We start from the raw sequence: 12247 nt of genomic DNA, 5'->3' as shown, positions 1-12247 counted from the left end.
AAACCTAACCTGTTGAAGTTTCAGCTCAGTGGATATTACACTTTTCAAGAAAACAGTGAAAACCCACGCACAACAGTGATAACGAAATATGATTTCGTCAATAGAACTCTTTACTTCCAACGATTAGGGCCCAATTTCATAGCGCTGCTTAACAGCCGACTTTGTGCTTACCAAGCCTCCATCTATTTCATAGGGACCGTTAAGCAGTAAGCACAGCAAAAGCAGGCTTAACCTCAGAAGAAAACTTTGCTTAAATCAGTCACGTAACAATAGAAATCTCCATGCGCGCGCAACTGTAAGCACATGAAATAGTGCTTAAGCAGCAGCACGATTTTCTGCTATAGTAAGCACAACTTTTCTGCTTACTGTTAAGCAGTGCTATGAAATTGGGCCCAGTCAGTTGACTGATTGTTGGAAATCACGTACATTTCTTGATTTCTTTAAATGACAGCAAACCAGGCGGAATAATTTCATGGGGTGTTTAGTACCAGTATGATCTTCAATTCAAATAAGGTTTTTGCTAATTATTTGCTGGGTTACTTTTGGGATAAATGCAAATGATCTTATACGCTTAAAAAAAAAAATTCCTGCACAATGGAAATCATCAGGAAATGTCAATATTTGTTTACCCACATAATGCCTATGTTCCTCAAGATGAACTTTTTAAAACCTAATGTCTTTATGTGCCAAAGCAATGACAGCAGTTACAGTTCTGTATGGCCAGTGCATTTCCTACATAAGGAAAAATAATATGACTCATTTTCAGGTTGAAATGTCTTATACAGACAACGTAAATGTTCACTGTACATAAATCTTGCTTGAAAGCTCTAAGCCTGAAACATACAATCAGGTTTAGTACCAGATACCCTGGGAAAGTTTTCCACCCTGAAATGGTATTGCTTGGAAGAAAATCATTAAAACAGGCTTTATAAGTTGAATAAAAATATTTGTTAAATACTGCGCAGATTACCCATCCACTTTGACGTCAAATACACTAATGAAATGAAAGGGAGTTGTTTTGATATAGTGACTGTCATTACAACGTTTTAAACAGAAACGCTCACAACAGAATCTAGCCTCGAGACCAAAAAGTTGTGCATATGTTTTTAGTTTTCTGTAAAAGCTTACACTTACATCATATAAGTTGTTGTGCACCCTCTTTTGATTTTGAGTGATTTTATTTCTTAAAACAAACGCAACCAATGCAAAGGTAGAGATGGCGTGTCACTTTATAAATGCTAGCCACGTACCACCGTAGTAGACAATTCTTCAGGCTGCGTCTGGCGGAAGTGGTCGCTAAAAATCGTTCTCCAAATCCCTAGCACCAGTGTGATTTTGATTTACAATGTTCTTGAATTTTTATGTTTTCCACCCCCCCCCCATTTTTTTCTCTGTCCAAAGGGTTCAGCCTATGTTAGCCACCCTCCCTCGGCCTATGACCTTTTCCTGACAGCTGCCGTGACTGATAGCATTAAGCTGTGGGATCTACGCACCAACAGGTATGCTCACCCAAGATGTTACCCCACACCCGCCCCCTCATGCAGGGCGCAGGGTCGCTGAGCTCACCCCTCCATCCTAAGTAACATCCTCTGTACAAATCATTTTCACTTACGTTCACATGGTTATGTTTCATGGGACACATCACACTCGCCGAGTGATAAGGGTCCAGATTTCTTCATGACTAAGCAGTTGTACTTTTTGAGCCTTACACGGAGTCCTTTTTAAACATTATTTTGGGCATTTTTTTTTGCAAGTACAGCAACATCCAACCGTTAAAAGGTTTTTCATGACACTGTGGAATGATTTGCATTTACCCGGAAAATTACCTACCTGTTTTAAAGCTATAGTCCATCATTTGCAGCCATCCGAAAAGTAACTGGCGTAATTATTGTTGAAAAACAAACTTGGTTGAAAGATAGTAAGGGAACTAAACTCCCTGTGAAATTATTCTTTCTGGCAAGCTGTCATTTTGAAGTTATCAATGAAAGAAGGCCTTTCCAACGGTGCGTCTTAAGACGCACCGAAGGAAAATTTAAATTAGAAGTTCGTTCTGTTATTCGGCGAAGCGCGCGCAAGCATTGGCACGACGCACACGCGTGCGTGGTTGCTATAATTCGTCGGATCAGTGCGCGACGTCGCGTATAGCTGCAATTCAAAACAATTCAAAACATGATTCAGTAACTTTTGATTTGAAATTGAGATCCTAGAATGCTGTTTTTCTCGGAATATACAGCTGAAGCTTAGCTGAAACTTCATCAGGTTAGTTGTTCAGTATCCTTCATTAGATTTTGAACACTTTTGTTGCTTCAAACGAACAAAATGCACAAATTACAAATGATGGACTATATCTTTAAGGATTGAAACCTTGCTCTGCCTGAAATTGTATTGTTTGGAAGAAAACTTAACATTGAATGTGGTTTCAAAATGGGGTGGCCTGCCTTAGGTGAGTTTGTAACGGAACCTAGTTACAAGACCTAAAAAGTTGCATATTCATTTGTTTCTGTTTTCTCAAAATGTATATTTTCTACTGAGGTGAAAGTTCAACGGGTTAGTTGTTAATCAACCCTACTTGAGGTTTGTTTTGGGCAAATTTGGCGCATTAAATGGAAAAAATGTACAAAAAGCTAATGAACCTACATGTACAAGTGTACATGTACCTTTAATTCCAAATTTCAGGGTTTATTTCCCACAGTGTTAATATGTTTTATTTAAAAAAAACACAAAGGGAAACTCACTAGATTTTTTAAAAATCAATATCAGATTTTACAACGAAATTGGGTAGGGCTGTATGTGAACCTCTAACCTCTAGAATACTGTATCAGTGCTCTACCAACTGAGTTAACCAGTCCAAATTTTGTCATGTCTTTGATCATTGGGATTAAGACAGAAGCCATGAATTATTATGTGCCATATGGTTAAGGATTCAGCCCAAAGCTACTATGCTAGCAATGTACATGCTGTAACAAATTTGAAGACCCCCTATCCGGTGCCGTTCTCTGACAGAGGGTGGGTGGCCGGTGGCAGCCAAATTTGCTGTACGTCTCCAGGATTGGCGATCTTTGGCACGTCACACAGTTGTCTGGATGCTGAGTCCGGTCCAGTCTTTGATGTTGTCTTCTCAGGTTGCTTTGGGTCGGCCTCTAGATCTTTTCCCCTCCACTTTGCCTTCTTGGATTGTTGCTCCTAACTCCCCAGCACTTCCCCTGTCCAGATGTCCAAAGAAGCAGGGCTTCCTCAAGCGGACAGACACTATGAGTCGTTCTTTGGGTAGAATCTCTGCTAGAATCGTTTCATTTGTCCTTGTGTCAATTCACCACGATTTTTTTATTGGACCCTTACAGATTGAAGCTAAGAGTGCCCATTACAAAATTTGCCAAGATTGTTGCTTACATCATAAACTGACATTTGAACAAAAATTACGAAATTTGAAGTGTACGTAATCTCGTAAGTCAAGGTCAAAGTTCATTTCATTACGCATTTTCTCAGCGCTTCATGCTACAATGTTGATTTTATTTTATGAAATGAAGGCCATCCAAAGAGCTTTAAAATGATGTAAAACTTGGCTTTGTAGGTGCTATACTTTTGGAGATATAAGTATTTAAAATTCGGAGTCATGGTAATCAGTCAAAAGTTTGTTCACCCGTGCCCCCAAAACTAACTAGCCAAATTTACAACAATAATTCTGCCTGTAAGTTTCTCATACAGGCAAATCATCTCACCAAATATCGTTTCAATCCGTGAGGGTCGGGTGAAAAATTGCGTTGAATTGATACAGAATGACCGAAATAAGGTTAGATAGCTCAATTTGTATTCCGGAGGTCGCGGGTTCAAACCCTGCTCCAGTCGATTTCTTTGACCTTATTTCAGTATTTTATAATATTGTGTTTTATTGTAGATGTGTCAAGAGGTTCGAAGGTCACATGAATCGAGCGCATCGCTGCGGTGTTGCGATCAGTCCTTGTGCCAAGTACATAGCCACTGGATCCGAGGATAAATCTGTAAGTATGGCTCATGGGCATGTAGTTGGGGTCAATGGTCTGTAATACAGCCGACCAATCCATTTCTTCACCTTTCAACTTTGAACATTGGTTTAAATCTCATTACAGTTTTGCCTCCATCCATTTGTGATTTTGTTTAACCCATCCGAAATTTCTTGTCTGCCATCCAGTCAACTAGTCTGAGTATCACCCGTTATCCACAGAGCAAAGTCTCCTGTATAACGTCTGATATATCTAAGCATGCGTGACGTCATTTCATTCCGAAATCAGGACTAAAATTGTGATTGGTCGATTTCGATGCAGGGTTTTTGTTATACAACAACCTGTACAAAAATGCTACTCATCGTGGGCTTCATGTTTACGCACGCGGGGAGCTCGAATTACGTGCGTATAGAAGGCGCCTGCTGATTGGTCAGGTTCTCGAGGTCATACGCAGTCTAGTTTCATAATTAATCGCCGAATCTGTTTACATATTTTAGGCCTTGGTCGGCTTTGCCAGGGTCTATTACATAGACTACCAGTCAACAATGGAAGTTTGCAAATCATGCACCTAATTTGTGATTGAATTTAGGTAGGCAGGGTCATTGTAATACGGAAGATGGATAGTGCCACTCAATGAGTGTAAATATATTTTTTTGTACGTGTGAAAATATTTTTTTGTACAGCGGCCACCACTTATATGTGGCGGCCGCTGTACAAAAATATATTTTCACACGTACAAAAAAATATATTCACGCTCATTGAGTGGCACTATCCGTCTTCTGTATTGTAAAGTCCCCACAAGTGGGACAGAGAGGTCCTGTTGTCATTTTTTTTCTCCTCCATTGCTTTTGACCTTTACTTGGATTTGACCCAACTTTAATTTAAGTTTTATAATTTGTAGAGAACATCTCTGAAATGCACTTCGAGTAACAGTGCCCTCGGGTGTCAGGAAATAATGAGGACATTGTGGTAAATCTTAAAAGAAAATAAAAATATTTTCAACAAGTGGTTCCCATATTGAGTAATGAATACTGCACAACATGTGTAGTTTCCTTGAAATTTTGTTATTGTCGTATTATTAAAATGTGCATCTTACCAATGTCAAATTCCTGGTCCTGCTACCTCATTGGCTATGCATCGGAATCGAGTACCCGACTGCTGACATCAGGAACTGGTTCCAGATTATGGGATTGGGTAGGCCTAACGTAACCAAATTTACAAATTACTTTAATAGAAAGTTCTCAGACAATGAGAAATCTTTTGAATGTTATTTGTGGGGAATTTTCAAAATGAAAACCAGGCTTCATGGGAAAACAAAACATATTTCATATTTATGATGCTCGCAAAAGTTGCATGAATTAGGAGATTTTTTTTTTTTCCATCCCAAAACATGTAGATGTCATTCACGTATATTTTAGTTACGTTTCACTCCTAAGCAAGGAACTTCGTCAGACTTACAACCATGTCCGATGCTTAACTGCCTTTTATACCCTTTCTTGGTCGTCATAGAGGGCGTTGTGGACGTGGTTTGGACTAGTTGGTCATAAATGTTATGGAGCTTGTATGTCCAGTAGCAGTTTACACCGTAAAGCTATAAAGTTCACTGTACACACTTGTATCTTGCTGTATTGAAACACCTATATGGTAGTGTTATCGTGTGGACCTTTATGAACAATCTGAACAGCAACTTCCGGGATTTGAATTTTGGGGTTGGGTTTCTTTAACGGGTACCTGGGTACCTGTGTTTTGTTCAATTGGGTACCTGGTTCCTGTACTTCCCTTAAATGCACACCCCTAATCAAGGGCGGATCCAGGGGGGCCAAAGGGGGCCATGGCCCCCCAAAAAGCGAAACCAATTTTTAAAAAAATTTTTTTATGTGACATCGCAATAAAGGCAGGCAATGAGTACACCACCATCTTTTCCTCAAAAAGTGGTCAGAAATTGCCTCAGATCGCACCACAGAGCATCTAGAATCCAAAAAATTTTCGGGGCCCTTAAGCGGGCCCCGAACCCCACGCCGTAATTTTGTTGACCCACTTTTTGGGGGGACGAAAACTTTTTTTGGCCCCCCAAAAATTTTGTTTTGGATCCGCCCTTGCCCCTAATTAAAGTCGTTTAATCAAAGTTGGTAAGTGTGATTTTAGGTGAGTCATGCCTCTTCTTTCACCAGGATACCACAGGATTCAAACCCTGCACTTGTAGATTGGTCGTTTTTATCACTAAGCCCCTATAATATAATGATGAACTCATAGTGATACCTTGTAAAACCAGGTCAAGGACAGAACCTTGGTAAATTTATAGTTCACATACTCGTGCACATGACCTTTTGTCGTTGAGTTTTCAAAAATAGTCACGCATGCCACATTCTGCCACATGGAGATTACAATCAGACCACCTTTTGACCTACTGATAGATGCGCTTGCTCTCATTGAAGGTTTTCAGTAATTTGTGGAACGAAACGCAACAGATGAACATCCTGCAATCGGCGAGATAGTGATCTGTTTACGGGCCAGCCACCTCACTGGTTCTGCTCACGCTAGCTCTACCTTGGTAGCCAGGTTTTACATTAAAAAAAAAAAACCTATTGAGTGGTTCTTTGTGTACAGAACACTTACATCACAGCACTTGGTTGGTTGTTTCAATCAATCAATCAATTCTTTTATTATCCATTTTCAAAATAAAATGGCACGAAAATGTACCTGTCTGTTGTAAATATCGCACCATATCGCAAATGGTCACAATAAATACAAAAAAATCTTCGTTGTTCATCTCATTTATTGAGTTTAATTGATGCTTAAAGGTAGAATAGATCTTTTGTGCATTTGTTTTGTTTGAAGCAACCAAAGTGCTCAAAATCTAAAGATGGGTGTTTAACAACTAAACCTGATGATGTTTTAGCTCAGTGAATGCTGTATATTCTGAGAAAACAACATTCTAGGATCTCGATTTCAATTCAAAAATTGCCGAGTCATAGTTTGAATTGCGCCCGAAATCAGCATCCAGAAAACATTCTCATTCAGCCAATTGCAGCTACGCGATGTCACGCACCAAACCGATGGATAATAGCAACTGCGCACGCGTGTGTGTGACATCGTGTCAACGCTTGTGCGCACCTATTCACGGATTCCCCCAATTACAAAACCAACTACTAACGGAAATTTCCAAAAAGCGTCACTTCACTCATCTTTGGAATTGACCTTCTTTTATTGTTTTCTTCCGAATGTCAGCATGCCAGAAAGAATAACTTCACAGGGAGTTTAGTACCATTACCATCTTTAATTAATTAAAGGGAAGATACAACATTTGCAAACATCACAAAACGAAATGATCGAATTATCACGAAATACCTTACTGGATTGTTAGGGAATGACAGTCTAAAACATTCTGTAAAATCGTGGCTCCTAGTGTGCTGTCATTTTCAAGAAAAATGGGATTTTTTGGAGAAAACTGGCTTTTTTCAAAAAGTGCTTCTAATTTTTCATAATTAGTTATTCCGCGTTTTCTTTGCAATTGATTACACACCTGTGAAGGGGTACAAGCCTGCTAGACTGATTCTCTGACCTTACAATTCCGCAAAGGTTATACATTGCACTGTTTCATCTTAAGTGGGGTCAGGGAACCAGACTACAAGAACATGATTGGTTTTCTTGGTTTTTCCAGCATCTACAAGCCCAAATCGTGAAACAAGTCATTTTAACAATATTTGCTATAACATACTAATCCTCCAAATCCATTTATTTCTGAAACTTGCAGCAAAAGCAAATGTTGTACATTCCCTTTAAACCATGTAAGATTTTCAACAATAATTTCATCAGTTACTTTTTGGATAGCTGCAAATGATCTACTCCACCTTTAAGAATGTATCGTGGTATCAGTTTATATCAATATCAATACGTATATCTTGTCATAAAAAAAGTGGTATCATAATTGTTATAGACTCCGTGCATCAACATAGAGGGCGCTCTGTGACCACTTTCAAGATCCCCAGTGTGAGGGACACACTGCATGTGCGTACTGGTTTGCACGCAAAGTTTGCGCTGGTAATTATATTCTGAATGTGAGCAATCCCTTAGTGTCTTCACATGAGCATCAGGCGCAATGCATTCATAAATCATATGTCCCTCCCGGTTGGCTCCTTCAACTGTCCCTTTGACTTTGAGGGGGCGTACTTGTGCACAGAGACCATACCGCTAGTGTTGTGGCTATACTGTATCCCCTTTGACTTTTTGTTTCCTTTTTGCCGCGATCATCCCGTAATTCCGTTCACCTGTGAGGGGAACTCTCAGGAGGATGCATGGCAGTTGTGGCGCTGTCTGTTTCGGGGACCGAGAGTCTGCCAGTATTATTAGATTTTCCATGTAACACATTTGCGGCAAACTTTTGAATTTTGTTTTTAACAAGTCAGCATCCGTGGCTAGTGAACCATTTAACACATTTTCCGAGATATGGTGCTGGAATGCTCCCCAAAACAGGCTGAGAATAATTAAAACTCTTTTCATATTTGAGACGGGTGTAGTTTCAATAGGTAAATAACAAATTGTGCAGTGAAAGAACAATTATTGACACTTGTATTGCATTCAATTTTTTTGTGTCAAAGGGCCCATGCAATGAAGTTTTTAAAATTCAATCCTTGAAAAATGCACCTTTGTGTCCCATTTAACCTTATTTTCAATTTTCGTTTTGCCATTTTCCAGGATATTTTGGTGCCTCTGTTTTTTTTTATGCTAATGTAAATTTACATATTCATGAGCAAAAGTGTAATATCATTTCAGGTAGAAACCTCAATGTTGCAGCTATTTCAGCATCAAAAATTGCCAGAATGTTGGAATATCTTCTTGAGTGGTTGGTTGTGCATGTAGCCCATACTCCTCCATAACTTTAGAATTAGTGACCTGCTCAGGTTTTTGTCCCGATGTTATAAAAGGTTCAAATTTAATCCCCAAGACGACCCGTGACAGCGAACGGGACAGTGTTCGCAGTCATGTGCATGGAACTCATGTATGCATACATATATAATGACAAAATGGCAATACAAAAAGGTTGTACCACTTGGTGTGGTTCCAATTAGGAAATGCTCTGCCCATCTTCACTAGAAAAGAAATAATACGAGATTATATGGTATGGTTCTTCCCATAGTTCGATGTTACCATAACTCAGAGAAGGTCCGTACTCACTGTACATGCATATGTGACCTACTGAGGCAAAATGAGGAATGTCCCCCAAAATCTTGTTTCGAGCTACCAACGCCTGAAGTCGGATATACTAGAAAAATCATGTCAAAATTGATATTGATTGATTGGTATTTTTGAGTCGCCAAAGTAGCCAAGATTTACACTATGCATTTTTGTTGGGGAAAAATACCTGCAAAAGTGGACAAACTGAAGAACGTTTTTCACTGCCGTTGGTGGCGCAATGCATGTCTTTTTTTTTTCAAAGCCATTTTTCTTGAAATGAGGGTAGCAAAACTTGGCAGGACACTGTTGAAGTTCCTGCGTCATAACTTTGGAATAAATTAAGCCACAGAAATAAATTTGGTATCATTGGAAAGCATAGGATTTGCTCTTTAACATGATGTACATAACCGGAAAAGTCAAAGTTGGGGGTTATTCCTAATTATGCTATGGCAGGTCACATATGATTCTTGCGGTAAAAACGGGGGAGGGAAGTTCAGTCTGGAATAACAAAAAACAAATGTCTCCATTACTTGGCAACCGGGAGATCAGAGATCTTCTGCTGACGTTGCTTTTGGCTCTAACTTCAAAAAGAAATCTGACAACACCCAAATCAATGATATCCGTGATGTGTCAATTGTGTGTGACCCTGAAGCTGTTCGGAGGGATGAATTTCACACAAGATAGCACTCATCACGGGACATCTCACAACTCCCAAGAGGGGGAGGTTTGGGGGAATAGATTCCAGACGTCATCAAGACGTTAGGTGTTCGACCATTCATTGAGAGAGTTGTACAGTCAGAGGTGTCGGTTGCAAAATGTACCTATTCCCAGTCCTACTTTCCCTTAATTGAGAACAGAACTCCAAGTCCTGCGGCTGTTTATTTCAATTGTTCCGCCCGGTTGTTCACAGATGGTTGTAATTTATCAGTTTGCTTGATAATCTGGATTGCAGCTTTCACGGATGTCATGAGATCTTTCTACCGACGTCCCCTGGGACTGCTGCATTTGCAAAGCCCGTTCCTTCTCATATGTTTTTGTTTATTACTTGAAAGGTTTTTCAAATGATTCTCTTTTTGTTTTTTTCTTTTGGTTCATGTCTCGCGAAGTGGGTTTCCTGAGTTTGAGGGCGAAGAGGGAAATGACTGTCAATTGTCTTCATTTTCAAAATGGGTTTACATTGAAATCACGTGTTTCTGCTGATAGGATCAAAACAGAGTGAATGTCAGTGGCACACCCAAAAACTTAAAGGGGAAAAGTGGGGAAAAAAGGAGAGAAATGTAGCTAATGTATAAATTAACTGTTGAAACTGCCTAAAAGGACTCTAAAATATAGGCTTGACGAGTGATATAATTTTTTAGGCACAAGATTGCATTAGAGATAATTAGCTTCCACATGCACTTTTTTACTTTCTGTAGTTTCCTGAAGAGGTGATATCACGTAGAACATTTTTACCCATTTTTATGAGCCTGAAAAATATTTCAGCATTTTTTAAACATTTTTTAAAATTACTGACCTATATTTTATCTACCGTTAAAATGGAAAAAAAATATGCCAGTATATTGTAAGTGTGGTGCTAGTTTGTGTACGATGATGTCGTCCCTTCCCCAAGGATTCCTTGACGGACGGTATTCAGTGATTAATACCTGGTGATAATTCGAGGCCAGTCCATGGATGCCTTTATGGGTGAGAACTGAAAGTTTGAAAATGATTCGGGATTTCACCGGCAACCAATGTAATTGATGTAAGACTGTGGCAATAGACCTATATCATGCTTCCACCATTTTAGCCATGTTTCCTGTATCCAGTAACAGTACTGAATGATGATTTTTTTTGTGCAAAAAGGAACCAGACTATTTTCCCTCCAGCCTCGCTTTGGTTACATTGATTTGAATGGGAATAAAATCAAATGGCTGCAACATGATAGTGGTCTGTAGGTTTGTACTTTCACGTTCTGGTTATGAGCCTGGCTGCAGAGTTCTGTTTCCGTCGGAGTTAAGTTTAGTTATGATTCTGGCAATCCGCACAGGAGGCTATTACAATTCAATATGGCTCGATACAAAGGCGTGAATCAATTTTTCTGTTGTCTGTTGATCCAGGAAGCGTCTTATCTTTCCTGTCTTACAAAGACCGAAAGAAGACGCAAGGCAGATATCATTGATGTGATTTGTCATTGTGAGATTGTCGTCCATGATTACACGAAGGTTTCTTGCCGACTTACTTGCTTGTAATGATGCCATCTAAGCTGATGGTTTGGAGTTGACTTTTCTTCCCAAACATTTTTTTTTTCTTCCTAAAGTGCCATCTATACTGCCAACTCAAGTAACAGGGCGTGAATTAGAATAACAAAGGAGTGTGCTGTCAAAGTTCATTTGACTTGACTGGATGATTGGCTTGTGATTGATCGACTTTAGACTGACTGGTGATTGAATTGGGATGACTTATGAGGACTTGAACGAAACTGTGGGATATGAGGTGGTACAAGGTTTGTGAATAGGCACTAATCTTAGGATCTGCCGCAGGCTGGAGGAACAGGAGCATCACAAGTTCTCAATCCATTTCCTCGCAAAAAAAAAAAAATCCCCCACATCCATTTCCGCCTCCAAACCAAACAGTCATGTCTTCGTCACACCATGTGGAAATGACTCTCCATACTAATGTTAGTATAAGAAAAGAAAAATTAACAAAATGATTCACGCATCTTGCGAAAAAGGGGACAGAGCTGATTGGTCGAGCTTTTCCGCCGGAGCGGCCCTTGTGTCGCTGTTGGGTATTTTAGACAATCTTAATGAAGTCAACTCATGAAAAAGGAAGTATTGTTGCGTCCTGGAGTCTTCCTTTCCCCCATGCGTGACTCAAGCCAATCTCCTGAGAACTCAAGAAAAGAAATAATAGTCAAGTCTTGAAGTTTTGTTCAGGCTGCCCTTTTCTTAAAGGCGTAGGTTCATTTGCTTTTCATGCTTTTGTTCGTTTCCAATAATAACACAACTCAAAGTCCAGAGATGAATGTTCAGAACCTTACCTGTTGAAGTTTAGCTCGATGGATACTACACACTTTTTTGAGAAAACAGTGAAAAACCATGCACAACCTTTTG

General features: G+C 39.5%; 1 protein-coding gene across 2 annotated transcripts in view; it reads left to right on the top strand.

The window, feature by feature from the left end:
* Positions 1–12247, top strand: part of LOC119745656 (WD repeat-containing protein 27-like) — a 53418-nt gene that overhangs the window by 38186 nt on the left and 2985 nt on the right. For both annotated transcript variants that reach the window (XM_038222177.1, XM_038222178.1), the window contains exons 21-22: positions 1402–1499; positions 3896–3998. In XM_038222177.1, the coding sequence (XP_038078105.1) occupies positions 1402–1499; positions 3896–3998 (201 nt within the window). The remainder of the gene's footprint in view (positions 1–1401; positions 1500–3895; positions 3999–12247) is intronic.

Source organism: Patiria miniata, unplaced genomic scaffold (genome assembly GCF_015706575.1).
Source record: "Patiria miniata isolate m_02_andy unplaced genomic scaffold, ASM1570657v1 HiC_scaffold_7, whole genome shotgun sequence".
In the NCBI taxonomy this organism is placed as follows: domain Eukaryota; kingdom Metazoa; phylum Echinodermata; class Asteroidea; order Valvatida; family Asterinidae; genus Patiria; species Patiria miniata.
Note: the sequence above shows the minus strand (reverse complement) of the source record. Positions and strands in the feature narration are given on the sequence as shown.